Raw genomic sequence first — 27,870 nt, forward strand, 5'->3', positions numbered from 1 at the left:
AATAGACAGTCCAGTAGGTGGCCAGCTTGGACATGGTAGTTACTATCCTTTCCAATGCTAGGAAAATAAATAGTTTCCTGTATCATCTGCCAGTGCCGGTCACTCAGTTACTAGTACAGTCAAAACACATAAAGATGTGGGATTGAGAACCTGTACACATTTGTTAACTCATAAAAGTTCCTCATCTAATATCATGTAGTTCACTTATTTTTGTTTTTCAATTCGTTGATCTGTTTTTGGGTGTTTTTTTGCCTTTGTTTGCCTACCATGAACATTTCTAGTGTGTCCTTATTTTTTTTATGTTTATTTGTAGATTTACAGTAGCTTGACATTTAGCCTGCAGTCAAGTGAGCCAACACTTAGAAACACAAGGTCAAGTTTGCCGATGTTAGCTCTCTCTCGCACATGTATGTCTGAAGGTAAGCTTCACATGTTTAGCTTCACACATACATGGTGCATCATAGTACTTAGTAGTACTATGTTTTTATGCCAGGCAACCCGAGACTCAGAAATGATTAATGGCAAAGTTAGGCTTTATATGTTTACATCTGTTTGATTTTTTTTAAAGCTCATATTCTATACATACCTGCCTTTAAATCATTATTGATATAATGTAATCAATTCTAGAATATATTGAAAGTAATTAGTTATGCTAGCAAAGTTTAAATAATTAAAGTGGTAAAGCAAACAAGATTCTGGTATTTAAATTTTATGTGTTTGGTTTTCATTGATGTTATGAGAATTGAACACTCAGAAAAGATTAATGGCAGAGTTAAGGTTTATGCATTAACATCTGTTTGTTTTTAAAACCTCATGTAGTATACATATTCTTTTAAATTAATCATCTACATAATCTAATCAATTCTAGAATCTATTGGATATGACTAGTTAAACGATACTAATAAAGTTTAAATAATTAAATTTCCGATTTTAAATTTTTTATGAATAATTTTCATGGAAGTTAAGAGAAGTGAAATGTAGAATCGGACACAATGTTCTTCACCAGTAGGTGGCGGTAAAGTCTCGTTAAGTTGGTTGCCACCGATCTTGATAGGGTAAAAGAAGAAGATGTCATTTTCCCCAGTGCTCAGGTCCCTGTTATGCAACTGTGACTCTCTGAGTACAGTAGTTGTCTTGTTGTTGGAAGGTTGTAAGTTCAAGTCCAGCTGTCTTCTGCCACATCTTGCCTACTAATCTGCATATTGGTGTATAAATGTATGAGTAATTCAATGAAGTTTGTCCAACTCAATTAAGTTTATTCAACTCAATGTATTATGATCTTCTAACTCAATTCGTTAAGTTCACCAACCCAATTTATAATTTTTTTGACTGAATTCATTAAGTTTCTTTAAAATTACAAACTTAAATCAGTTTAACTCAAATCATTTAGCTTACTTCAAATCAATAAGTAAACTAACAAAGGATCTGTTTTCTACCAGGGTTTTATGGCTCAGGCAGCCTTTATTTTGAGAGTAGTTAGACAGGGAAGTAGGTACTGACAGAGGGAAGACACGCAACTAAGATTATCAGACTGAAATCAAGCTTACAATGGCCACGTCAAGGACTTAAGGTTTCTTCATGTGGGTTGTGCTATACCCCTACACCAATAGTGGACCACAGTTGGTACAGGAACTGTCTCTGGTGAAACTTGTGTCATGATGTCAGCTGTAGGATACGAATGCAGCATTGAACTTAAGTGTGCGCTAAAAATATACGTTTTAGAGAATACTCAGTGAAGCTTGCATCATGACGCAAGCTTCACCGGGGACACACCTTGTGCTAACCGCAGTGCAGTGGTGTAGTAAAGTAAGTTGGTTCAATTTAATTGAATTACTTGTTACCAACTGAAGCTATTCAATTAAGTTGGTTCTACTATATTCTTTTTTTCAGTGAAACTAAAATAACATGTTAAAACATGTATTTAAAATTATGTAAATTCAAGTTGTACTTTTAATATAATGTGAGTGATAATGTAATTTGGGATATTTTAGTTTTTTACTTTGGAACAACTTAAAAGTTTCAGCTGAAGTTCTGTGCAATTTATCTTCATTAGCTTTATTAAAGACACAAATAGGTCTATGTGAGAAAACTAATAATTTGAAAAATACAATAAAGACTTTCATGCATGAATTATGATTATTTTGTCTCAGGATGTTTTCCAATTTTTTATTTATTTTCTTAAGGCATTAGGAAAAGGTAGAAAAAAATCTGTAAAAAAATTATCTTTATTTTTTTAGGTGATTAATTGTGATTTTCTCCAAATACAAAGTTATTTGAAAAATACAACAGTAGTATTGCTCTTTAGGATTCATCTGATGTCACAATATTTTTTTTTTTTACCAGCAAAGGTTGTCTACAGTAGAAGGAGGGACAGTGTAGGTTGTCATGCTTTTTGTCTGTTGCCTAAATTGGATTTAACAAACATAATTTCTTGCATTTGCAGCTGAATGCCAGTAGTTGATAGTGTATTTTATGATGCATTAATGTTCACTTCAGTGTTCTGTGTGCATTTATAACATAAAAATCCAGAAGAAGCACAAGAAAATGGCTTTCAGATAGCTGTCCACTGTAGTGACCACTATGCATGAAAGGGTCAAATCACGTAAAAAGATAATCACAAATACAAGTCACTGATTTGTATTTTATCTCGCTTCCACCCTTCTCTTTGAATACTTATTGTTTCTCTGTCTGCAAGTCTTTCGCTTACTTGACCTCAACCAGTGACAGACAGTCTCCTTTTACATTTTCGCAATTGGTGTTCATAATAACGACCATTAGGTTCATGCTCAGTTTTCTACAAAATCATCTCCCAACAAACTATCTCCCCTTGGACTCAACCTCTTCCCCCACATCCAGATGCTGTAAATGTCACACAGTCAGATCCCCTCTGGTGGGCTGGTCTGATACAAACAATCTAATCCTGAATGAGCGAATAAAATTAAGTTAATAACAATCAGCCAATCCATTGTTCATCAATCATGTTACATTAGAGCTGATCAGCAGCATTTACCTCTTTTGGTTAGAGATCACAAACCATTTGACATTTGACCTGATCAAACTTAAAACGGCCACGTCGAGGATTTAAGGTGATTTATGTGGATCTGCACTCTTCCATAACTGGTAAAAGTGCAGCAATGTTTGCATTTTAACATTGGATAAGAGCAAACCTCCCCTCTTCACCACTAACTCGAGAGCATACTGACCAGCAGGATCTCTATCTGGTTTGGGGCAATATCGATTCTGACTGGCAATGTGAGGACAGCTGAGAGACTCATCGGGACCGCACTCCTTGCATCCTTGACTCGCAGTCAATTGACCAGAGCTCGTGCAGGTACAAAAGACACCTTCCACCCTCCCCATGGTTTGTTGTCCTTGCTGCCCTCTGGCAAAAGATTCAGCAGCATGAAATGTAGAACGGCTGCTCCAACTGTTCTAATAGAGAGAAAGATAAATGTTATTTTTGTCACAAAGGTAGTTGGTCACTGTCATGATGGGTCCTAGTTTCTATACACGCATACAGAAGACCACCAGAACAGATGGTTATCAGCTAGATGACACAAGCATCGAAATGGGGCTTCATTTGACATGCACAGAGTTTATTTTCACAATGATCAAAAGTGAGATTTTTTTGGTTCTTGTCCTTGTGGATGGCAACCAGGGTGGTCTGTACTCTGAAGAGCAGCCAAAAAGAGATGGTGAGTTTGAGGTTGTCGGAAAGTGGAACTACAGGAAGAATTAAACTGATCTTACTTGAAATAAAGGGTGTAATACAGTGGGTTCTGGGGTATGGTCCCTTTGTAGGTGTCCTTGAAGTGAACCAAGTTCCAGTGTGAGGTCTTGAATGGGTGAGTAATTTGGTCTAAGGCGTAGAAGCTGCGGCAGAGGTAAGTTCAGGTGCGGAGGAATGAGGAGCAAATTCCTGCTGAGAATCCAGGAATGGTTTATAGTTAATCTGCATAGGCGAAGAAGAGACTTGGGCAACAAGTAGGTAACAACCCACGGCATAACAAGGGGAGAAATCCAGAAAGCCAGGGAATCAGGCTTCACAGGGGTATTTCCAAGGTGCATGTCAAATGAAGCCCCATTTCGATGCTTGTGTCGTCTAGCTGATAACCATGTGACTGGCAACAAACAGTGACTTGCATTGCATGGGTCAGGTGACTGTTCCATTTTGCGTGTCGGTTTTCAAATTAAAAGCGTGATGAACCGTGCTGCTTCATGGGTTATTGTGTTTGATCGCGCATCAGAGGAGTATTTGACTTCTGCAGTGGCCGGAATAAAAGTTACTTTTTATAGTTCATGTGCATTAATGATTTTGATGATGGCTCTCATCAAAATGTTATGTTTATCGGTTTTCTCAATTGTTCATTATGGTATATTTTATGACTTTGTATTTGTGTTTATTTTATTAGGTAAAGCACTTTGAAACTGCATTGTTGCTGAAATGTGCGAAACAAATAATTGAAATGAAGCCAGCAAGATTAAAAAAATTGACATCTGGGAATACTTTGAGAAGATCTCTCACAAGATTCTTAAATAAAACTAATTAAACCGTTCACCTCTAAAATTATCACCTTCTTGAAATTTCTATTTCAAGAAGCAGAAACAAACTTAAAGCTGTTAGAAGAGTAAAATTGATAAGTAGAAATATAAGGGATCAGAGAGCCAACTAGGAATCCAAGGAAAAGAGAATTTTTGAAGAATTTTAGTTTTTCAGGAGGCAAGTCAAAATTCAAAGAATACTGTCTATCCCAACAAACACTGCACTTCGAATACAGTAAAACAAATGTCTATTGTCAAATCAGTCGATGACAAAAGAAAAATACCATTGACAGTCAGCATAAACTAAGATTTTCATAACTAAAAAAGTTACTAAACATGAGCTCATCAGTAGTCTCAAAGTTTATTTGCTGGCCCGTCTTAGGTCTAGGTTCAGAATCTTCATCCCCAGCTAATTGTTTAGCTTGATCTGGTTACAACATATACTGGCTTACAGGCCTGGATCAGTTCTAGTAAAACTGGAATATCCTGACCCAAAATAACTTTATAGGCAAGACCTTCTACTACACCAACACTTAAGAGACAAGTTTGGTTTGCCACTTCTATATAGGCTGCAGCAGTGGGGTAGGTTTTGTGATCACCATGCACACAGGAAATATCAAGGCCTGGGCCCCCAAGATAGCAATGATTTTTCAGAACAGAAGGGTGGACTAAGGTCTGTACACTTCCTGTATCTGAGAGCAATGGCTGGCTTTCCATTTACTCTAACCTCCATGACTTGTTTCTTACTCTGAAATTGGTCTTCTGCAAACACTGGCCTTGGTACTGATTTGGCTTATCTCAATGGGCAGTCTGATTTTCTCTTGACCAGAGAAATAGTAGACTATAGGTTTTGTTTCTAACTTAGGCTTAGATGAGAATATTTTCCCCCTTTGCTTTTCTACACCTGTCATCTGACCTGGACCACCACTCAAACCAAACCTCACAGACTTGCCCTGCATTAAGCTGGACTTGTGTTGAAGGTTGTATCGAAAGGTTTTTGGTTCCTGTCTTGCAGCCAGAAAGTTTTCAACAAGTTCTGCTGCTTCTTGTGCCAATGCTGGGTTCCTCTCTTTGACCCATACTCTCAGCTCTGGTGACAAAGAACAGTAGGAGATATTCTACTGTTTGGGGATATTCTAGGATGAGAATATCCACAACCTCATCCTTTCTTCTCCTCTGAGGTTGCATCCACTTCAGGTAAAGGTCTTTCAGATGGTTCATTCACACGGACATCCGGCTCTCTAAATTATTGTCGGTACACTTCTTCATCAATCTCATACTTTGTCAAGATGGCTGCCTTTACTTCAGCATAATCACAGGAGTCTTCTGCAGCCATGGCCACATATGCTGCTCGGGCCCTGCTGGTGAGATTACTGCCCAGTCCCTCTCAGGCCACTGGCATGCTGTTGCTAACCTTTCAAAGGTTATCAGGTATTGTTGAACAGCGTCTCCCTCCTCAAGCTTTGGAATATCAGATTGATCCATGCTTTTTGTACTGGCTCACCTCTAGATTGATGCCGGGAAGCTGGCTCTGCATCTGTATCTGAAGAGAGGCCTGATTGAGCTTCAGCTTCAGTTTTCAGCTACTTACTTCTCCAGATCATCTCAGATTGTTTATCTCAACTTGTATCTGGTGCCATCTCCTTTCTTGCTTACATTCTTCTTTGTCCTATCTTTTAACAAAGTCACTCTGGAACTGAAGACATCTTTCCAGCATGGGAGCAATCCTGTTCATGTCCACAGACGCTGTTTCATCACTGGACTGCAAAGTCGGCTCACCTGTAGGTTCATCCTGCTCTGCATCCTCCACTGGAACTGCTTCTGCCACTTTGAGACCTTTCGTCTGCTGCATTGGACCCATAATTAGCTCTTATCTGGACATCAGCGTCGCATCTCACTCCTGACACCAAATGTTGGTTTGCGATGAAAAATCAGTCAGAATCCAGAAAATTGTAGAGCTCTGAATTTTTTTTCCTTTATGCAATTCTTCAAAAATTTCATTACAACTCAGTATGACATGCATTCAAACAGAAGGGAGAGTCTCCCTCTGATCTAAATCACCTGGCTTTTAAAGCATTGGCTTCCACCAAGAATAATTAAGGGATGGAGTCAACATTTACATTTACTATTAGAAAAAGCATTTCTACTAAACTATATTCGTAGAAAAAATATTGACATTACAACTAACAACTTCAAAACTAAACACACAAACTGGGCCCAAACAAAATCCCAAAACATCTCCCGTCCCTCTCAAACATAGCGAGGTTGATTGAAAACACCAGGTCCTTGTCAGCACTGCTTATGGGCGCACTCAAATGGCAACACATGACCAGGTGACGTCAAAGAGAAGAGAAAATGATTAAATCAAAATATTAAATAAAGCAAGTCGTTTCCTCCAAACAAAAGCAATACATTTACTAGATAAATTATAATATAGGACATACAAAAAAAACATCACCTGTTAGGGAGGGGGTCAATCCCTCACAGGTCATCACTAGAAAGAGGCAACAGAAATATTTTACTAGAAGCAACTTCAGAGAAAACACAGAGAACAAACTCGGAAGGGCACACAGTATCATTACTGGCAAACACTCAGGCGTTGAAGTGCTGTAAGCCTGCTCCTCATATACGCCTGGATGATTAGGTGATGATGAATCACATGTTCACTGACCTGAATCAGCGGGCACGCCCTCAAAGGTGTTGCAGCCTCTACGCACCATCTAGAGGATGAAAAGGGAAGCAGCAGGCAACCGAAAAATCCCCACAAATAGCCAAAACCCCGGTTCCCAACAGTCACAAGAGAGTACATTTTTTAAAAATTGCCAAAAAAGGAGAAAAGTCGATCAACAATCTAAGACTGAAAAACAAGGTGTGGAAACTAACAATGCCAAAGTTTGCGGCGACCACTGTCTTACACATAATGATCGCATCATTTAAATTGTATTTTCAAATATTTTATTGAACACTTACTTAGAAAGACAGGCAATCATATGTAAGGTAAGATATATTATTTTCATGCTAATGCTAATGTTGTTAGCACTCAAACCAGCTTAGAGCTGACATTGGCATTTCACATCTTATTTTACAGTTTTTTAGGTAGTCTGAGCGCAACAGGTGATATAGATTCCCAAGACTGGGCCTGTACTGTTAACCTGGATTGTGTCTATTTCTCCACTCTCTCTGGCCACAAATCATGTTTTTAATGGGGTTGCAGTAGATCGTTGCTGGTGCTTGCTCGTGATTTCTACCTCCATTGTAGAAATACAGTATGACACATTGACATACAACTGCAGCATGAATTTGATATACAGTTTACAGAAGCTAAGTAAATTATTTACAAGTAGATCCAAGCACATAGAAATAAAATAGGTTAGCTTGTCGTTTTTATTAGCAATAGCACTGTTATAGAATAATTACTAAAAATAGCACAACTCACTACTCACCTTCTGAGAGTCAACCATTTAGGTCAGCCTAAATGGTTGAACCAACTTGAAAAAAATAATTGTATGCTTTTGAAAAGCACACAATTGTATGCTTTTCAAACAACTGTATGCTTTTGAAAACTTTCATCTGGCTAGTCTGGTCTGCAGCACCAGTTATGTTGATTGCCTCGATGCCGTATAAATCCTCAAGATTATACACTCAACAAAAATAGAAACTAAACACTTTTGTTTTTGCTCCCATTTTTCATGAGATGGACTCAAAGATGTACCGTATTTTCCGCACTATAAGGCGCACCTTCAATGAATGACATATTTTAAAACTTTTTCCATATATAGGGTGCACCGCATTATAAGGCGCTACCTTATACATCCATTAGACAGTGCTGCGCTAAAAGGAATGTCAACAAAACAGTCAGGTCAGTCAAACTTTATTATGAATAAACAACTGTTTTATTATTTTCTCTGAGGTAAAGTATTAATATTTTTGTGACAGTTTATCTTTTAACAACAGCAAGGTATAACATGTAGTACAACATTTATATCACATAGTGGAGTGGAACGTTTCCTCCATTCAGTAAACACGTAAAAAACATTCTGATGCTGTTACGATAAATTAAACGTTAGTGCAATCACAATATTGTAACACACGTAATATTGCAAAGCAATAGCAATAACAATAATAACTCAAATAATAACTCTAAAGCAATAGCATAAATGTTGTTCACGTTAATGCCCATATTAACAATATGACCAACCTTGTTCAACTGTAAACACACAAAAAAACATGTGAAACTCACGTTATCAGTTCATTCCTCATCTACGAATCCCTCGAATTATTCTTCTTCGGTGTCGGAATTGAACAGCTGGGCTAATGCGGCATCCAACACGCCTGGCTCGATCTCATCAAAGTCGTCATTCACCGAGTCAGTGTCTCTGTTGTTGTCTGTCAGTTCAGTGACAATTCCTGCCTTCTTGAAAGCTCGGACCACAGTTGAGTCTGATATATCAGCCCAGGCATTTACGATCCACTGGCAGATAGTGGCGTATGTCGTCCGGCGCTGTCTCCCCGTCTTGGTGAACGTGTGTTCGCCTTCTGTCATCCACTGCTCCCACGCAGTTCGCAGTCTCGCTTTAAAGCTCTGTTGATGCCAACATCTAGCGGCTGGAGTTCTTTTGTCAATCCACCCGGAATGACGGCGAGCACTGAATTAGTGCGCTTCACTTGCTTTTTGACGTTATCAGTGATATGTGAGCGCATGGAGTCGTAGATCAATAGGGACGGGGCTGTGTGAAAAAAGCCACCCGGTCTCTTCACATAAATTTCTCTCAACCATTCACTCATCTTTTCTTCATCCATCCATCCATCCCTTCGAGTTAGCTTTGATGACGACGGCGGCTGGAAAGTTTTCTTTTGGCAAAGTCTTCCTCTTGAAAATAACCATGGGTGGAAGTTTCTGGCCATCAGCCTGGCAGGCGAGAACTACAGTGAAGGATGATTTCTCATTCCCTGTGGTGCGAACATTCACCTTACGTGCTCCAGTTTTATCCACAGTGCGGTTCACAGGAATATCAAAAGTAAGTGGAACCTCGTCCACATTGATGATATGCTCTGGCCGGATCTTTTTTCAGTAATCTTGTTTCTGCAGCATGTGAGGAAATTTGCCAGCTTTTCTTGGTAGTCAGCCGGTAGTTGCTGTGAAACAGTAGTTTGAGTGCGGATGGAGAGATTACGTCTTTTCATAAACCGAAAACACCAAGAAGGACCGTCTCTAAATTCATTGATGTTAAATTTGCGTGCTAACGCTGTTGCCTTCAATCGAATAGTGATTGTACTGAAATTTCTACTTGCTGCTCTCTGCTCAACAAGCCACTGTTCAAGTTTGTCCTCTAACTGTGGCCATCTCGCTTTGTTCCTGCGGAAACTCTGCTTCGTCTTCTTTACTTGGCGCAGCTCATCCTCTTGCTTCTTCCACTTCCGCACCATTGATTCGTTAATGTTGAACTCTCTCGCTGCTGCTCTATTCCCGTGTTCTACTGCGTGACTGATCGCCTTGAGTTTAAACTCTGCGTTGTAAGCGTGTCTCTTAATAGGAGCCATTTCAGGGTCTTTACAAAAACACACAAATGGAAATGAAACGCCGTTTAATATAGCTATCCCAGTATGCACCGCGCTCTACTTCTTCTACGGGAAAAATGGAGTCGTCTTACCGTAGTTGCCAGACCTGTTGCGGCTCAATATTGATCCATATATAATGCGCACCGGATTATAAGGCGCATGATCAGCTTTTGAAAAAATTTAAGGCTCTTATGTGCGCCTTATAGTGCGGAAAATATAGTAAAATTTGTTCCGGATAAACAATATTACCATGTCTTTCAAATGTTGTCCACAAATCTGTCTAAATGTTTGATAGTGAGCACTTCTGCTTTGCTGAGATAATTCATCCCACCTCATAGGTGTGCCACATCAAGATGCTGATCTGACATCATGATTAGTGCACAGGTGTACCTTATACTGCCCACAACAAAAGGCCACTCTGAAATGTGCATTTTTGTTTTTGCTTTATTGGTGGTCTGGGGACTCAGAACCAGTCAGTAGCTGGTGTGACCACCATTTGCCTCATGCAGTGCAACACATCTTCGCATCGAGTTTATCAGATTTTCAATCGTGGCCACTCCTCTTCATGGCTGTGCGAAGTTGCTGGATATTAGTGGGAACTGGTACACACTTTCGGATACGCCGGTCAAGCACATGGGTGACATGTCCGGTGAGTATGCTGGCCATACAAGAAGTGGGACATTTTCAGCTTCCAAGTGTAACCTTTTTTATTATTATGGCTTTTCGTCAGTACTCTGCGTTGTGTGAATATGGACCAGGAGACAGGATAATACAAGATGTAGTTTATCTGTATGAAACAGGATATAAAATAATCAGGGATCAGGTTCATCACCGGCAGTACAGCACCTTACGAGGAATAGTATTTTATGTTAGCAACAATCTAACAGAACATTCCACAGGACCGTTACAATGTTCCCAGTGAACCTACCTCACGCCCATCTCTCATGAACTGGCAACGAGATATCTGTGTTCACTATATTTAACGTTGCCAACCACCAGGAGGGGGTGCTGTTTCACCCATTACATCTGAACCCAAACTTGGAAGTAAAGACAAGTGGAATTCTGTACAATATTAACTATGTTACACTCCCTCCTGCCGAATTCCACTTGCCCCATTACAACAAAAAAACTACACAACAATAGAAAAAAACAAGAAAGAGAAAGAAAAAAAGTACAGTAACACTGGGCAAGGTCCAGGTACAAAAGCACAAAATGGACTAAGACCACTATTCAAATGCACAGGAAACCAATACACAACCACCGTTTCCAAAGTCGCTTGTGAGGTACAATCACATCAAATTCACAGTTACAAATATCCAGTCACTTAGACTATCCCATGGCGATCAGTATGAGAAAAGGTTGGCCAAACCCTCCCTACATACATAGGGAAAAAAATTTGCCCATTTACATATTTTGTTAATATGCAACTCCCAAATAGCAAAACAGACATGAAATATCAAAGTTGTTACAAAACTTCAAGGTCAAAATTGAAACAAACAGAACTCATCAAACTAATGCTGTTCTTTGGTGCATCATTTCAATTAGTCTAGTCATTGGTTTCAACAACCACCCAGCTCTAGATCTACGGGCAGGCGCACTGTCAACTACTGCTACTGTAGCAGTACGAGTAACAGGTACATCAGTAAGAGTGTCAGAAATAGGATTCAGAGAGGTCTCTGGGCAGGCCATTTGGACTGCTGTGCAACCGGGGTCTGCTGAACTGCTGCCCATCGAAACAGATCCATCAGAGGGTTGTAACTGATCAAGGACTGGCTGGGCTAATGGCAACACCCTGCCCTCTGATAAGGCATTAGTAGGTTCTGTGGCTCCTTCCAGCACAGTGCCCTCCACCTGCTCGGCATTTTCTGCATTTGTCTCGCTGCTTGCTCCCAAAGGTAGGTCAGATACCCACGCTCTTGTTCTAAACTCAGCTGAGTCAGAAATTACATCACTGATTTGTGACCTCCCAACACTTAGGTCCAGTGAACTTGATGTTGGAGACAGAACAACCTCCTCCTGGTCATCCTGAGGTAAAGGCAGAAAGTTTACTGGCATTAGCAGGTTGCGGTGGACCACTTTTACTTGGCCTGTAGTGGAATTCTGGATCCTGAAGGTGTGGCTCTCATCATCCTTTCCAAGCACCACATACACCGTGCTATCCCAGCGGTCAGCAAGCTTCCTTTTCCCACGTTCTCCTTTGTTGGCCAGCAGCACTCTGTCGTTCACTTCCAGTGGTACACCTCGAACTCTCCGGTTGTATAGCTCAGTGTGACGCTGGAGCTGTTTAGTCGCTGTTGACTGAGCTACAGCCATAGCCTCTCTCATGTCCCTTTGCAGAGACTCAACATAGCGATCATAGTCCACCACCTCCGGATCACTGAGCACTGAGCCAAAGATGACGTCCACTGGAAAACGTGGCACCCTCCTAAACATGAGCAGGAACGGTGCATATCCTGTCGTCTCATGCACTGTGCAATTGTAGGCAAATGTCAGAGATTTCAGGGTCTGAGGCCAACGATGTTTAGCTCTTGGTGGCAGTGCTCGAATCATGTTGCCTAGAGTCCGGTTCATTCTCTCACAGGAGCCATTCCCCATAGGGTGATAAGGCGTAGTGTAGGACTTTTGCGCGCCTGCCACATTCAGCAATTCTGCAATCAGCAAACTCTCAAAACTGGCCCCCTGATAAGAATGCAGTCGCTTGGGAAACCCATAGATGCAGAAATAGTTGTTCCATAGCTGGTGTGCGACTGCTTTAGCTGACTGATTGGGGCACAAGAACGCATGTGCCATCTTTGTGAAGTGGTCAGTAACTACAAGCACATCCAGTGAATGGTTTGAAGAATCCTCAGCAGTCCAGAAATCAATACTGACAAGTTCCAGAGGTTCAGAGGTCCTTATGTTTGTCAAAGGAGTTCTTGCTTCTGGCTCTGGTGACTTGCTGACCGTCTGCAGTGTTTTACATACTCAGTAACATCGTGCACTAGGCCAAGCCAATGAAACCTCTGTCTTGTCAGGGATAGAGTCTGTTGCTGACCCTGGTGACCAGCCTCATCATGAACGCCTTGTAACACCTTCTGATGCAGTGAGCGGGGGACAACAAAAAGGTAGGACTTATTCTTTGTGACAGGGTTTTTAGCTACCCGGTACAGAACTCCATCTCTTATTGCAAACTTTTCCCAGCCTTTCAAAAGCTTGAGAACTTCTGACGACTCCTTGACACGTTCCCTCCTGGAAGGTCTCTATTTTCTTTCTACAAAGAAGATCACCCTACTTTGAACCGGGTCATTTCTCTGCCTCTCCTGCAACACTTTAAGGGAGAGCACCTCTGAGTTGACCTGTGGGGTTGTCAAAACAGTCTGTGAGAACTGTGGCAGGAGAAGAGCATGAGGGCACACCACAGGACCATTTTCACGGCATCCCTGGAGTACAGCAGCAACCTCTAGTGATGATACTGCTCCTGTCTTAACAACTGCCACACCCTGACATATCTGTGGGTCACACTCAGATGCTGCAGGGGGGTTGGCTGACCAGCGAAACACCTCCTGGATTCCATTAGCACCAACCACTGCGGCCTCTGCCAGCAGCTCGTCATAAGGCACTCTCGTCAAACGGTGAGATGTACTAGCCTGTTTGAAGGGCTCTCTGCTAAGGGCGTCAGCCACCACATTCTTTGTTCCAGGGATGTACTTGATGTCAAACTGGAATGGTGCCAACTTAGCAATCCACCTCTGCTCACACGCGTCCAGACGAGCTTTGGACAGGATGTAGGTCAGCGGATTGTTGTCCATCCATACGGTGAATTTGTGACCTCTCAACCAGTGATGGAACTTCTCACACACCGCCCATTTTAAGGCGAAAAATTCTAGTCGGTGGGCGGGACATTTAGATTGGGCATAGCTTAGCGCTTTACTTGCAAACGCAATCGGTCTGGCTGTTGAACCACCAGCAGGCACTTGTGACAGGACTGCACCAAGTCTGTTGGTAGAAGCATCCACAGATAGGAGAAAGGGCTCATTGAAGTTTGGGTGAGCCAGCACCACACGATCTAGCAAAGACTGCTTCAGTTGATGGAAAGCCTGCTGACAATCTGCAGTCCAATCTTCAGCACGAAGCTGTTTGCGGATTTGGTGGCGTTTTCTCCCACCTCCACGTGGACCTTTAGAGCATGAGATAAGCCGAAACAATGGTTTGGCCATAGCAGAACACCCCTCAATAAACTGCTGGTAGTAAACTACCATACCAAGGAAGGAGCGGATCTTCCTCTGTGAGGGAATATTCGTGCCAACCTTCATAAGGTCTGACTCAGTAATGGCGGTGATAGCAGTCACTTTATCAGGGTCAGATTGGATCCCATCAATGCTGATGAAATGACCGAGGAACTTCACTGACCTTCTCAGAAAGTGGCATTTCTTTGGGGCGAGCTTGAGGTTATGGTTCTGGAGTCTCTGGAAGACCATGTGTAGACGCTCAAGCGCTAGCTCTTCTGTTGGAGCAAAAACCAGGACATCATCCAGATTGCACAACAAGCTCATGAAGTTCTGGTCACCGAAGATGTTTAACATCATTCTCATGAATGTTGCTGGACTATTACAGAGTACCTGAGGCATCTGATTATACTCATACAATCCAAATGGTGATGAAAAGCCAGTATACTTCCGGTCAGCCTCATGCACTTCCACATTGTAATAGCCAGAGGTCAAATCCATAGTTGAGAAAAAGGCATTTCCCCCCAGGGCTGCTAGAGCATCAGCTGGATGAGGGAGTGGGTGTGCATCCTTGACAGTGCGTGCATTGATCCATCGGAAATCATTACAGATTCGTAAGTCACCAGACATCTTCCACACGATCACCAAAAGAGATGCAAACTCACTGCTTGACTTTTGTATGATTTCACGCTCCTCCATCTCATCCAATGCTTCTCTCAATTTTTCATACTGGGTTGGTGGTATGCGCCTACATGGCAATCGGAATGGTTTTTCATCCATGACTCTGATGCGATGTAGAAAACCAGGCACCACAATCCAGCTTGTCCCTTGAGAAGATCGACTGGTATTGGACAATGAGCTCAGCTAGTTTAGCCTTATATTCAGAGGCAACATCACATGAATCAATGTCCACATCTGACAGTCCCAGTCCTCTTAGCTTTGCCTGAGGAGTGTCAACTGTGCACGGTGTCACAAAGTGAGGATGATCTGGCAAGGTGGAGTCCTCTGAGACGAGGCTGTGTTTTGTACTGTTGTCCAATGGCACTTGTATTTGTTGATGGATGCCGAGTTGAGAACCAGCAAACATCTCCACTGAATCACAAGTACACACATCAGCCAACTTAGCATTACGTCTCAAGGTAACTGGCTTGTCTGATGGATTAATTACCTTTAATGGGAGCCACCCATCTGCTCTAAGAATCAACACCGACCTCCCCACTAAGACTGTTCTTGGTTTACATCTTACTGTTGTTGGCTCCATCACAACAGTACATCCAACCAACAGATTATTCACCTGTGGCAACTTGCCCCAAATCAGATGCTCTGTCATGGGTTCAAGAGTAACAGCTCGCTTGATTTTGACAGTTCCAACTGCATCATGGATGTTTTCATTGGCAGCTTCCACCTTTGCCAACAAACCTAGCAGTTTCTGCTCTACCTCACTACTGTCACAGAGTGCTGTGGAGCCCTGGTCCTGGAGATCTTGCCTTTGCCTAAACCTGCTAATAATGTATCTCAACAGGTCACTGCCAACAATCAGTTCTTCATTCTGATTTTCAACAATCAATGTCCGGACAATCACTTTGAAGTCATAAAGACCCATCTCCTGATCACACATGCCAGAAGGTAAGGTCCTGGAACCCCCACACCCAATCAACACAGTGGCTGTTGGCTCAAGAGTGGGGCTCCTTAAAACATCCTGATGTGCCAGTTGAGGTATTACTTTAGAGCTCAGTGTGCACGCCATCAACCCACTATCCAGCAAAGCTCTGAGTGTAACCACTCCTCCCAGTGTCACATCTTCATAAAACAAGTTGTCATGCTGTTTGAGTCTCTGAGTCTTTTCTAATATTGGTGTATATCCCATTTCTCTCACTTCACATGCACTTTGACAAATAGACTCCATATCGTCTTCTACATTTAGAACAGGGGGATCACTTTTAGGCCAAACACTTGCCCCCACCACATGCAGGCCAGTCAGTTTTCCTGAGACTGCACCTCCGGCTTGTCGCTCCGAGGCTTCCTCAGAACCCCTGGACACTCTGCTCGGGTGTGGTCAGATGCAAAACAGCTGAAGCACAGGTGGTTGGACCTGAAGTGGTACTGAGTAGTGTGTCCGCAATCGCTGCACACAGCACAAGGTCCAGCAGGTCTTACTTTCGTCGGTTGGGCCCTCTGGGTGGGTACATTGACCCTACTTTGAAACGTGTGCTGTCGTGGTTGCTGCTCCAGAACACGTTCGAGCAGAGCGATGACCCGATCCAGGCGGTCCGGCGAGCTCTCAGCTGACATCCCAATAAGTGATGGAACCACAGCAGCTGGAGGCAGTACTTCAGTACTGAGTGTCGCACTTTGCACAGAGGAGGTAACTTCCTGGTGTTGGAAATTCAGGAAACTTGATGTTCTGTGTTTGTTTAGTCGCTTGCGATTTCTGCAGTGTTCAACAAGCTTCTCATGAATGTCAGCCACTGTCCAGTCTTTCAGCTGCCTACATTTGAATATGAGTGACAGTTCAGGGTCAGGGCAGTTCTGGATAAACATAGCGGCTAGATCACAGGACAGAGAGTCAAAAGCCTTATTTTGTCTCTTTAAAGAGTCCTCTGCCACATCCAAGGCTTTGTTGAGTCTCAGCCAATAGTCAAAGGGATGTTAATTTGGGTGGGGCACAGTAGCATAAAAGTCCGCTAAGGGCAAACTAGAGGACACAGTATCACTGAAGTGCTGCTTCAGTATTTCAAAAATGGGTTCAGGTCCTGTAGTCACATTTAAAGCTGGGTTACTGCGTATGCCAACTTTAACTACTTCATGTACCCTCCCGACCAGCTTAGACATCACCTCATCAGCCTGTTCAGCCACGGGAGTGCCTTTCTTTCTCATGTAAGATCATAACATCATAACCTCCCACTCTTGGACTGAACATGAATCATGATCCCCTTTAAAACTCACAGGTTCTTTCACATCAGGGCGAACAATGACATTTAACATGGCACACTCGTTAGCTTTAGCTCCAACCACCCCTGGACCCACTGTATTACTTAAACGCGTCTCAATGGATGATGCAATACTTTCACCAATAGAAACTCCAATTCGTGAAGCTATGTCATTCAAAAGTCTTCCATCAACATCACATGTGCATCCTACAGTGTCGTTAACTCTTTCATCAGAATAAGCAAAGTTTGGTTTTGGTTTAGATGCTTCTGGGGTATTCAAAAACCAACCCCTGCCTGTAGCAACTGCAGGCATAGGAGTAAACATTCTAAGACCTCTTCCTCTACCGGAATAATTGTTGCTTGCCATAACTCACAGTACTTAATGATCAAAAGCAAAAATCAATAATAAATAAATCAATAAATAAATAAAAACTTTTTTATTGCTTAAAGTGTGGAGTTAAAAATAACTCCATACTTTAAGACTGACCACCGCTACACCGCCGACACGGCGAAGAGTTCACATGGAGCACCGTGTCTGATAACCGGGACCGATGCACCACTCATGATCCGTTGAGATGTCTGGAAGTAGACGCAGCCCACATTCTGGGAAGTAGACACAGCCACCGCGCTGGCGTAGTTGAAGAACGGGTCACGGGCACCAATGTAACCTTTTTAATTATTATGGCTTTTCGTCAGTACTCTGCGTTGTGTGAATATGGACCAGGAGACAAGATGATACAATTTATCTGTATGAAACAGGATATAAAATTATCAGGGACCAGGTTCATCACCGGCAGTACAGCACCTTACGAGGAATAGTATTTTATGTTAGCAGCAATCTAACAGAACATTCCACAGGACCGTTACAATGTTCCCAGTGAACCTACCTCACGCCTATCTCTCATGAACTGGCAACGAGATATCTGTGTTCACTATATTCAACGTTGCCAACCACCAGGAGGGTGTGCTGTTTCGCCCAGCACACCTGAACCCAAACTTGGACGTAATGACAAGTGGAATTCTGTACAATATTAACTATGTTACACAAGAATTGTGTGCAGATCCTTGCAACATGGGGCCGAGCATTATCTTGCTGAAACATGAGATGATGTTCATGGATGAATGGCACAACAATGGGCCACAGGATCTCATCACGGTATCTCTGTGCATTCAAAATGCCATCAATAAGATGCACCTGTGTTCTTGTGGATCGAGTGGCCCATGGTGGTGGTGGGGTGATGCCTGCCCATACCATCACCCCACCACCACCATGGCCACTCGATCCACAACATTGGCATCAGTAAAGCGCTCACCCACACGACGCCACTCTGCCCTGAACAATGTAAACCGAGTTTCATCCGTGAAGAGAACACCTCTCCAACATGCTTGATGCCATCGAATGTGAGCAAGTCTGTTACAGCAACAATCTGGAGTCATGTTAAGACCCCGATGAAAACGACGAGCATGCAGTTGAGCTTCCCTGGGACGGATTTCAAACCAATTGTTTCAGCAGTTGTCTGAGTGGAGGTGAGATCGTCTGAGGTCCTGGTGGTTACACATGGTTACACGTGGTTACACGTGGTCTGCGGTTGTGAGGCCGGTTGGATGTACTGCCATATTCTCTGAAACGCCTTTGGAGACGGCTTATGGTGGAAAAATGAACATTCAATGCACGAGCAACAGATCTGGTTGACATTCCTGCTGTCAGCATGCCAATTGCACGCTCCCTCAATGCTTGCGGTATCTGTGGCATTTTGCTGTGTGACAAACCTGCACATGTCAGAGTGGCCTTTTATTGTTGGCAGTATAAGGTACACCTGTGCACTAATCATGATGTCAGATCAGCATCTTGATGTGGCACACCGATGAGGTGGGATGAATTATCTCAGCAAGGCAGAAGTGCTCACTATCAAACATTTAGACAGATTTGTGGACAACATTTGAAAGACATGGTAATGTTTATCTGGAACGAATTTGAGATCTTTGAGTCCATCTCATGAAAAATGGGAGCAAAAACAAAAGTGTTGCGTTTATATTTTTGTTGAGTGTATGGCAGTCTGTATTACCGAGGCAATGTGGACCATGTCCTAAATATACCCATATTTTTTCAAGATACTTCATCTGTTCCAGCCTATTCAGGGAATTAACATACTTGTTGTGGTCCATTTTTCTTTTCTTTGAACCAGAGAAATTCACTTCCTTCTGAATTTTGATTGTCATCCCAGTCATGAGTCTGCAACCAAGCAATAGCTTCCTAATAAGCCAGCAAGAGCTTCTTTTGATGTTTTCATCTGGTTCATTGATGCCAGATGTAGGATAACTCATATTTTAACCATAATTTTTTCCTCTGTATGATGTAGAAACAATAATCCCAAAAAAGGCCAAATATACAATAGTTTGACCATTCTGTGTAGAAGTGATTGTAATTGTTTGAAATCAGCCTGTCACAACTCTCTGTCAGAGGTTTTTTGTGAACCATGAAGGCATCTGTTTCCAGAAATAGATGGACTATTGGCTGGAAAGTCCAGCTTTTCTAAATGTGAGCTATAAGTGACATGTATGCATTGCCTCAGATTAACAGCCATGATTGCCTGAGTAGTCCACTGTTTCCATTCCATGAATGAGGAAAATGGAAAAGAAATGAAGAACATATTAGCCTGTAACACTTTATTTGACAGGGTCTGCATAAGGCTGACATGATACTGCCATAAACATGACATAAACATGAAGGAGTGTTTATGAATGTCTGCCTGTTGTCATGAAGTGTGATTCAGTAACTGTTTCTCTAAAAGTTGATTGACAGTCCATTAAAAGTGCTAACTTTGCATTAAATTGTCATTATTTACAAAATTTGTTAGAATGTTTTTTCCCTTGTTTCTGCCTCTTGAGGGTTAATTGGTGCAGCTGTTTGTGATTTTGCTAATTGTGTTGTTTGTGTTGTGTCATCTATTTTAGTTCAGCTATACTCCTAAGCTGGTGTTGGATTCTCTGCACTCTCAGCCAAGTTGAAGCGAAGTTATATGTTGCCTAAGTTCAGAAATGGAGCCTAGGCGTAAATTCAATTTGGAAGACTCTCTATCCACACCCGCAGCTTCCAATCAGCGCACTTCATGCATCGCCTCGACCAATCAACGCCAGACCGAGCCACGTCACACCCTGTCATCATTCAAGCCCCAGCTGAAAAGGATCTCCAGCCAAGGATCCCTCTGCTTGTCAGCCGAGCTCATGCCGCACGATCCATGTCCGACAGCGAGTCCGATTGCCTACTGGGTTCCCCGGCCGCTCTTCTCGGGGACCGCGTCCCCCTTCTCCCGCTTCCCTCCTCCGATCCAGAGGCATCGCCCTGGTCCCTGGCCTGCGGTCACCGCAGGCAGCGGCGCTCGCAGCCCTACTGCCATCCAGCGAGTCTCCTTCACGATTTCCTTCTCAAACTCCCCCCCCACCTCCGCCGACCGGCAGGAAGAGAACCAGCAAGTCCGCCGCCCCTCCCGCTAAACGCCGCAGGGGCCGCCCCTCCTCTTCCCAGCCGGCCCCCCACTCACCGAGCCCTTCCCCTCCTCCTGCTCCCGGTCCTTCCTCTCACGCTCCAGGCACGACGCCGGAAGCTCCCGGGCCGTCTTCACGTCAACGCTCTCAATCCTCTCCTCCTTCTGCCCAGACTCACCTCCTCACGTCCTCACTCATCACCTCCATGGATTCTCTCCAGCGTTCCATATCTTCGCTGTCAGCGTCTGGAAACCAGCGGTGGAGAAGACCCTACACGCCTCTGTGCGCAAACGTCTCTCCGAGACTCCGTGCTAAGATACTCCAGGGGCAATATGTAAATCTAGCTTCCATCCTCTTACCCTCCCCCGAAGTCAATCAAAGCGTGGCTACGTCAGGGGATTTCTCTGCGATTGTTAAATCCTCGGATCCCCGTCTTTCGAAGGACCTATCCATCGGCCAATTTGTGGCCGCATTTGGTATCTTCAGAGATGTCATCTGTACTCTCTACCCCGAACGCCGCGTTGAACTCGATGCTTATCTGGCTTTAATCGCCGACCTGCACATACAATATGGCCGGTCATTATTCTATCAATATCACAAAGCTTTCGCTTCCAAAGCCGCTGCCATCCTGTCCCGTTCTGGTCAGTGTCTCAACTGGTCCATCCTGGACATGGAAATTCTCATTACGCTCACACAATCAACCGCATGTTTTCAGTGCGGCTCCGTCAGTCACCAGAGTGTTTTCTGTCACTCAATCCCTTTTAAGCACATGCTTAAAAGGAATTGAGTGCCGCCCCCACCTCAGCCTCTTTTACCCCCCAAGCCCCTCCTGCCTCCCCCAACCTGCGACCGCCACGGGCGGGAAGTGAAGGTATTCAACAACATGCCCATTTGCAATAATTTCAACGAAAGCATATGTACATTCCCTAACTGTTCCTTCCTTCACATATGCAGTCTCTGCAGGGACGCCCATCCAAAGTCCGTCTGTCCCCGTCGCCCATTCCCAGGCAGAAGCAAACGGGATTCCAGAAATTAGTCTCCCTTCACCTTCGCACTCCCGTCCTCACCACCGAACTAGCTAACCTCCTTCAACTGCATCCCGATCGCACTTTTGTAAATTTTTTGATCACCGGTCTCTCCCAAGGATTTTCTATATGTGTCCCTCACCCCCCCCACCTCTTCTCTCGTTATTCCCAATCTTCAGTCAGCCCTTCATGAGCCTGACATAGTCTCTCAGCTGCTCTCTAAGGAACTGTCTAAGGGTCACGTCATCGGCCCTTTCGATTCCCCCCCATTTCCAGTTTTTCGCATTAATCCTCTAGGTGTTGCTACTCGGAAATATTCAGGCAAAAAACACCTCATCTTGGACCTCTCAGCTCCCCATTCCGGCCCTCACCCCAGCATTAACAGTCTCATCCGAAGCCTCCCTTCTCCCTTTATTACGCCACTGTGGATCACGCTATCTCACTTATTAAAAGCACCCGACGAGGCGCCTGGTTGGTGAAAGCCGACATCACAGACGCTTTTAAGATCATGCCGGTGCATCCCTCCCAGTGGCACCTTCAAGGCGCTATGTGGGACGACAAATTCTATTTATTTGTGCGTCTGACTTTCAGATGTAGGAGCAGTCCCGGTCTCTTTAACATGCTATCCGAAGCGCTTTGCTGGATCCTCCTCAACATCACCAAGCTTCCCTCCGTGCTTCACCTCCTCGATGACTTTCTCCTTATCGACCCACCTTCCCACCCCTCCCACTCACTTCAGAAGCTAGCACGCAGGTCGGTGTCCCTCTCTCAGAGGAAAAAACTGCCAGTCCGTACACCACGATGGAATTTCTCGGCAACTCCTTGGACTCTGAGAAGATGTTAGCATCTCTGCCGGCCAACAAGTTAGCCCGTATCCGTGAGACAGCTCAAGCCCACCTTTCATCCTCCGCAATTACCAAACGCCAGCTCTTATCCCTGCTCGGACACCTCAATTTTGCCATGCGTATAATTCCCCAGGGGCGCTCCTTCATCTCCCGGCTTATCGACCTCCCAAACTCGGTCCCTTCCCTGCTAGATCAGGTCTCTCTAGATGACGGATGTCGCTCTGACCTTCACTTTTGGTCTAAACTGCTCAACCACTGGAATGGCATCTCATTCTTTTACGACATCGTTCTCTCTGCCGCTTCCATTCAGTTCCACACCGACGCCGCCCCGTCAGCAGGTTACGGTGGTTTTTTCCAAGGCAGGTGGTTCGCACAAAATTGGCCCACCTCGTTCCCGCAGTCAGAGTCCTCCGCCTTTTACGAAATCATCCCCATCGCAGCAGCCTGCTGCCTGTGGGGAAGCTTATGGGAACGCAAGCGCATCGTAGCCATGTGCGACAACGCAGCAGTCGTCGATGCCATTAACAAAGGCCGATCCTCCTCTCCCTCTATCATGCCTTTTCTACGTCGCATCACCTGGCAGTCTGTGATTCACAATTTCATCTTAACCTCCCGCCACGTCCCAGGCTATTCTAATTCTATTGCCGATTCTCTCTCTCGTCTTCAATTTCAGATCTTCCGGCACCTCAGTCCTTCAGCCAACCCTCTCCCGACTCCGGACCCCCCTTGGAGGACCTCACCCTGAATTAATTGCCCCCCTTCTATCTTACCTCTGCTTCTATCTGCTCGATCTTTCATCAAGAGCGGTCTAGCACCTTCCACGCTCAAATTCTACTCCTTCACCTGGCAAAAATTCAGTAAATTCTGCCTGTCCCACGGGATCCCCCTCTTTCCGATTCTCACCAATACCGTCGTTGCTTTCATTACCCACTGCTTCGTCCATCTTCATTTCAAGCCTTCCTATATTCACAGCCTCTTAGCGGGCATCAACTTCTTTTCCCAGCTCCACCAGCCATCGTCCTCTCGCAGTCTCTTCTCTGACCACGTCATTAAGCTCCTTTTGAAAGGTATCGCTAATCAGTTCCCCGCACACCCCGATGACTGTAAACCCATCACTCTCCCCATCCTTCGAAGCTTACTCCGTACTCTCCGCTCGAGTTCTTTCTCTCCCTATCTCAAGTACCTTCTTTCGAGCTCATTTCTTTTAACATTCTACGAGTTCCTTCGTTTGGGGGAATTCACTACTCCTAATAAACTCTTTCTACCCGCCAGAGACTTAGCAGTTTCAGATCTTCAATTTCATTCAGACAACTATAGCCTATCCCTAAAACACTCCAATGGCGCCTGCACCGTCGTTATAGCCCGTAACCATAGTTCTTTTTGCCCCTTCCTCGCCATGTTCAAATTTGCGATTTTACGGCGTAAGATTAGTTTCCCCTCCGAAGCATTATTTCTTACTCGAGAAGGCTCTCCCATTACCTCATCCTGGTTTCTCAAACATCTCCGACTTCTCTTAGCCGCTATCCACCTCCCTCCCGGTCAGTTCTCAGGGCACTCCTTCAGAATAGGGGCGGCCACATCTGCAGCCGCTCAGGGAATTCCCTCAACGACGCTTCAGCAGCTCCTGTCGATGGTCAGCCTCCGCGTATGCCTCCTACATATGTCCAACCTGTCCTCCATACTTGCAGCTCAACGTTCTCTCAGTGCCTAGGTAAGCACTGCGCAATTCACTGGTGGTGGTGTTCAACCTCATCGGGTGCATGCCCCTCTTCAGCAAACGTCATGCTTTCTTTTTTGTCCTTCGTCCTGCATACTCATTACCAGACTCCTTACCGACGTAATCCCAGACGCCCATGATGCTCTGCCGTCAAAAATCATGAGTGTGTTTTGCTTCGTTTCTTCGTTTTCTCTCTCTCTCGCTCGAGCACCCCCTTTTCAGCTAATGGCATCTCCCCCTTTTACCGCCAACCTATGTTTAGTTTATTATCCCGCTTTCCTACCTTCGCCTCCCCTTTTAACTACTTCTTTTGGCCTTTCACCTTCTATCCTTCACCTAGAGCCTCATCGATCCGCTCCGGCTAGCCTTCTTCTACCAGAATTTGTAGTCCTTCTCCCCGTACATCTCCGGCCGGCCCATCACCAGCATTTTATCTTCCCTCACTACGTAACGTCCCCGGCTGGCTTTCATCTACCAGCGACATCATCCCTCGCCACGCAACGCCCCCGACTGACCTTCATCCACCAGCATTTTATCATCTCTCGCTGTGTACAGCCCCAGCTGGCCTTCATCTATCAGCGTTTTATCATCCCTCGCATGTTACGTCCCCGACTGGCCTTCATCTTCCAGCATTTTATCATCTCTCGCTTCGCAACATCCCCAGCTTGCCTCCACCTACCAGCATTTCATCATCCTTCGCATGCAACACCCCTAGCTGGCCTTCATCTACCAGCATCATCCCTCGCACGTAGCATCCATAGCTGGTCTTCATCCACCAGCTTTTAACCAACCCTCGCATGTAACATCCAAGCGGGTCTTCTTCACCAGCTTCTATCACCCCTCGCACGTAACATCCCGAGCCGGCCTTTTCTACCAGCATTTTATCATTTCGTGCTAAGTATCCTCCCTAGCTGGCCTTCATCTACCAGCATTTTTTCGCACATACGTCCCCGGCCGGCCTTCATCTGCAGCATCTCATCATCTCTCGCACGTATCATCCCTAGGCGGCCTCCATCTACCAGCATTCATCATCCTTCGCACGTATCATCCCTAGCTGGCCCTCATCTACCAGCTTTTTTGGCACATACATCCCCGGCCGGCCTCCATCTACCAGCATTCATCATCTCTCGCACGTATCATCCCTAGCTGGCCTTCATCTATCTACATTTCATCATCTCTCTCGCACGTAACATCCCTAGCCGGCCTTCGTGCCTCACCATCTCTCGCTCTATAACATCTCCAGCTAGCCTTCCACCGCATTTTATCATCCCTCGCCACGTAACTTCCAAGCTAGCCTTCGCTGCCAGCTTCACTCCACATCAATTGCATCCGCCACGTGCCCTGGCCTCAGCCCCGGCTTCAGCCCTCCTTTTGGGGGGATGACGTTCCTATCAGCGGCTGGAACGCTCATCCGAGCTTATCGCTATATCAGCCCGACGTCCTCAGCCGGGGCCCGAGCGCCAAAGACTCCTAATCATACATGTTAGTAAACCATCTAATCGCTTCTCTTTCTCCGTTTGAGTCTCTCCAGATTGAAATAAAGAAGTCTTATTTTCTACCTTACTGAGCCTATTTGCCTTGCCCTGAGATGACATAACATGACAGAGACATAGGTGGGGTTAAATACACTGAGGGTAATCATGGAAACAAGACACACCTGGGAATAATGAAGGGAAGACAGGACAACACGGAGACTCAGGGACTCAAAAATGAACACAGAAAAACACAGATCCTGACAAAATCATGCAAAACTGGCACTTTTAATGAATTTTTAATGCAACTTTTAAAGCCACCTCACATGAAGTCCGAGGTGGTATAAATAATGAGTGTCATTATTTATCAAATCACACTTCATGAGAACAGTTATAGACCCTAAGGTTCAATCATAAGACTTCTCTTCTACAATTTTTATATGCTATCACTTGTACATGTTAAAACAGGAAGATTATCAAAAAAATGAGCATGATCTGGGTGATTATTGTACTCTGCCTGGATCTATCTCCAAAACTGTTCAGTAATATACAATATTTATTTTATATATAAATCTTCAACATCATGTTATTAAAGTTTGTTATAATCTTAAGATTTGGTTAAAAATAATAAGTTCCTGAAAATGAGACAAATACATATCTTGGAGAACTATTATGAAATACTTTGACTTGGTATTTTTCCAATAATCTACTGTACAATTATTAAATATTTATTCTGGTTATAGTAGAGGTGATCTTTTAACATGATTCAAAGAGAGTTGTTACTTCTCACAAGTAGGAAAATAAATTTCTGAAAATGACATGCACATTGAAGATAAGCATTATGAGATACTTTTAATCTATTTCTAAATAGATCTATCTTTATTGTAAATAAAGAGAAAATTCAAAATCAAAAATACTTTATTGATCCCAAAGGGAAATTAAATGTTGTTTTAACTCATGAATTCAAAGGATAGACCCTTGTATTACAGCAATTCTGAAGAGGCCTCTGGCTGAAGATTCTGTTTTTCCTCAGACTGTCTCATGAAGAGTCTGGTCAGGGTTGTCTATAATTGTCTTCATTTTATGAAAAATCCTTCTTTGCACTCCAGCGTGCTGCCACCTTGAGCAGCCAATTCTAGAATGATGGTTATGCTTATGCTTCCATTTTTTTTTCACCTTCATGGGCACTCCTACTGGTTTATTATTGTAATGCACCATGAACATAAAAAGCTAATCTTTAATGCGAGGCTAACGTCTGCAAACCTGTATTTAGAAGTGTTGACTCACTTGACAGCAGCACATTAAGGGAACTATAAAGTTCATGACTTTTTAAGTTATTAGTTATTTAATAATCTGTCCATCAAATGTACAAAGAGTATAAAATTATGTGTATTTCAGTCATGTGCGTGGCAGGTATATGTCTCGTGATGCTGTGCTTCAGCTGGCTGCTGTCCATTTTCAGAGCAAAGTACCATGGATACCCATACAGGTAGACATCCCTGCAATATTGCAATTGAATGGGTGAAGCATTTCTAAATATGGTAAAAATAATTTTTCTCTCTGTTGCAGCTTCCTGATGGGTTAAAGATCCCAGTCGGCCTCCGGTTATACCTAAATGTGAAATTGAAGAGAGGAATCTCTAAAGTGTCAAATAGTTTATTGCGAGATGTTGTGAAAATGTCACATAATTTATATAAATTGCTATGGGTAGTTGCATTAACATCGGGTTGTGGGAAAAAGCAAGATTAGCAGCTATACTGGGTCCTTTGATCTTGAAAAAATCTATACATATCACAAGTTTAAAATAAAAAACAAGACAAAATCACTAAAGTCACATGCCCCGCAGTGATTACCTCCCCATAAGCAATTTAAGTTTCGAGATTTGGTTTGGATTCTAAGACGTAACCGGTAATGAAATGACTTCCACTTCCCACAAGATTTTCTGTTTTGTTCATTTTGACATTGATTAAATTTGACATTTTAAACATGACATTTTAGAAATAATAAATCTTTTCCCCCTTTTATCTTGATGTTGGATTTTTTTTTTTTTTTGTAATTTATGTCATATATTTCCTAAATATAATTTTCT

At 43.6% G+C, this 27,870-nt stretch overlaps 1 protein-coding gene across 5 annotated transcripts in view; it reads left to right on the plus strand.

Annotated features, from left to right (window-relative positions):
• LOC129354138 (magnesium transporter protein 1-like) overlaps positions 1-27,870 on the plus strand; it is a 98,547-nt gene that overhangs the window by 26,546 nt on the left and 44,131 nt on the right. The window contains exons 9-10 of one of the 5 annotated variants that reach the window (XM_055023639.1): positions 27,180-27,270; positions 27,351-27,811. The exons of the other annotated variants lie outside the window; for them this stretch is intronic. Coding sequence (XP_054879614.1) covers positions 27,180-27,270; positions 27,351-27,366 — 107 coding nt within the window. The 3' untranslated portion in view covers positions 27,367-27,811. Of the gene's footprint in view, positions 1-27,179; positions 27,271-27,350; positions 27,812-27,870 lie in introns of those variants that run through there. 5 annotated transcript variants of the gene reach the window in all.

This window comes from Poeciliopsis prolifica, unplaced genomic scaffold (assembly GCF_027474105.1).
Source record: "Poeciliopsis prolifica strain line A6 unplaced genomic scaffold, Auburn_PproV2 SCAFFOLD104, whole genome shotgun sequence".
Taxonomy (NCBI): Eukaryota; Metazoa; Chordata; class Actinopteri; order Cyprinodontiformes; family Poeciliidae; genus Poeciliopsis; species Poeciliopsis prolifica.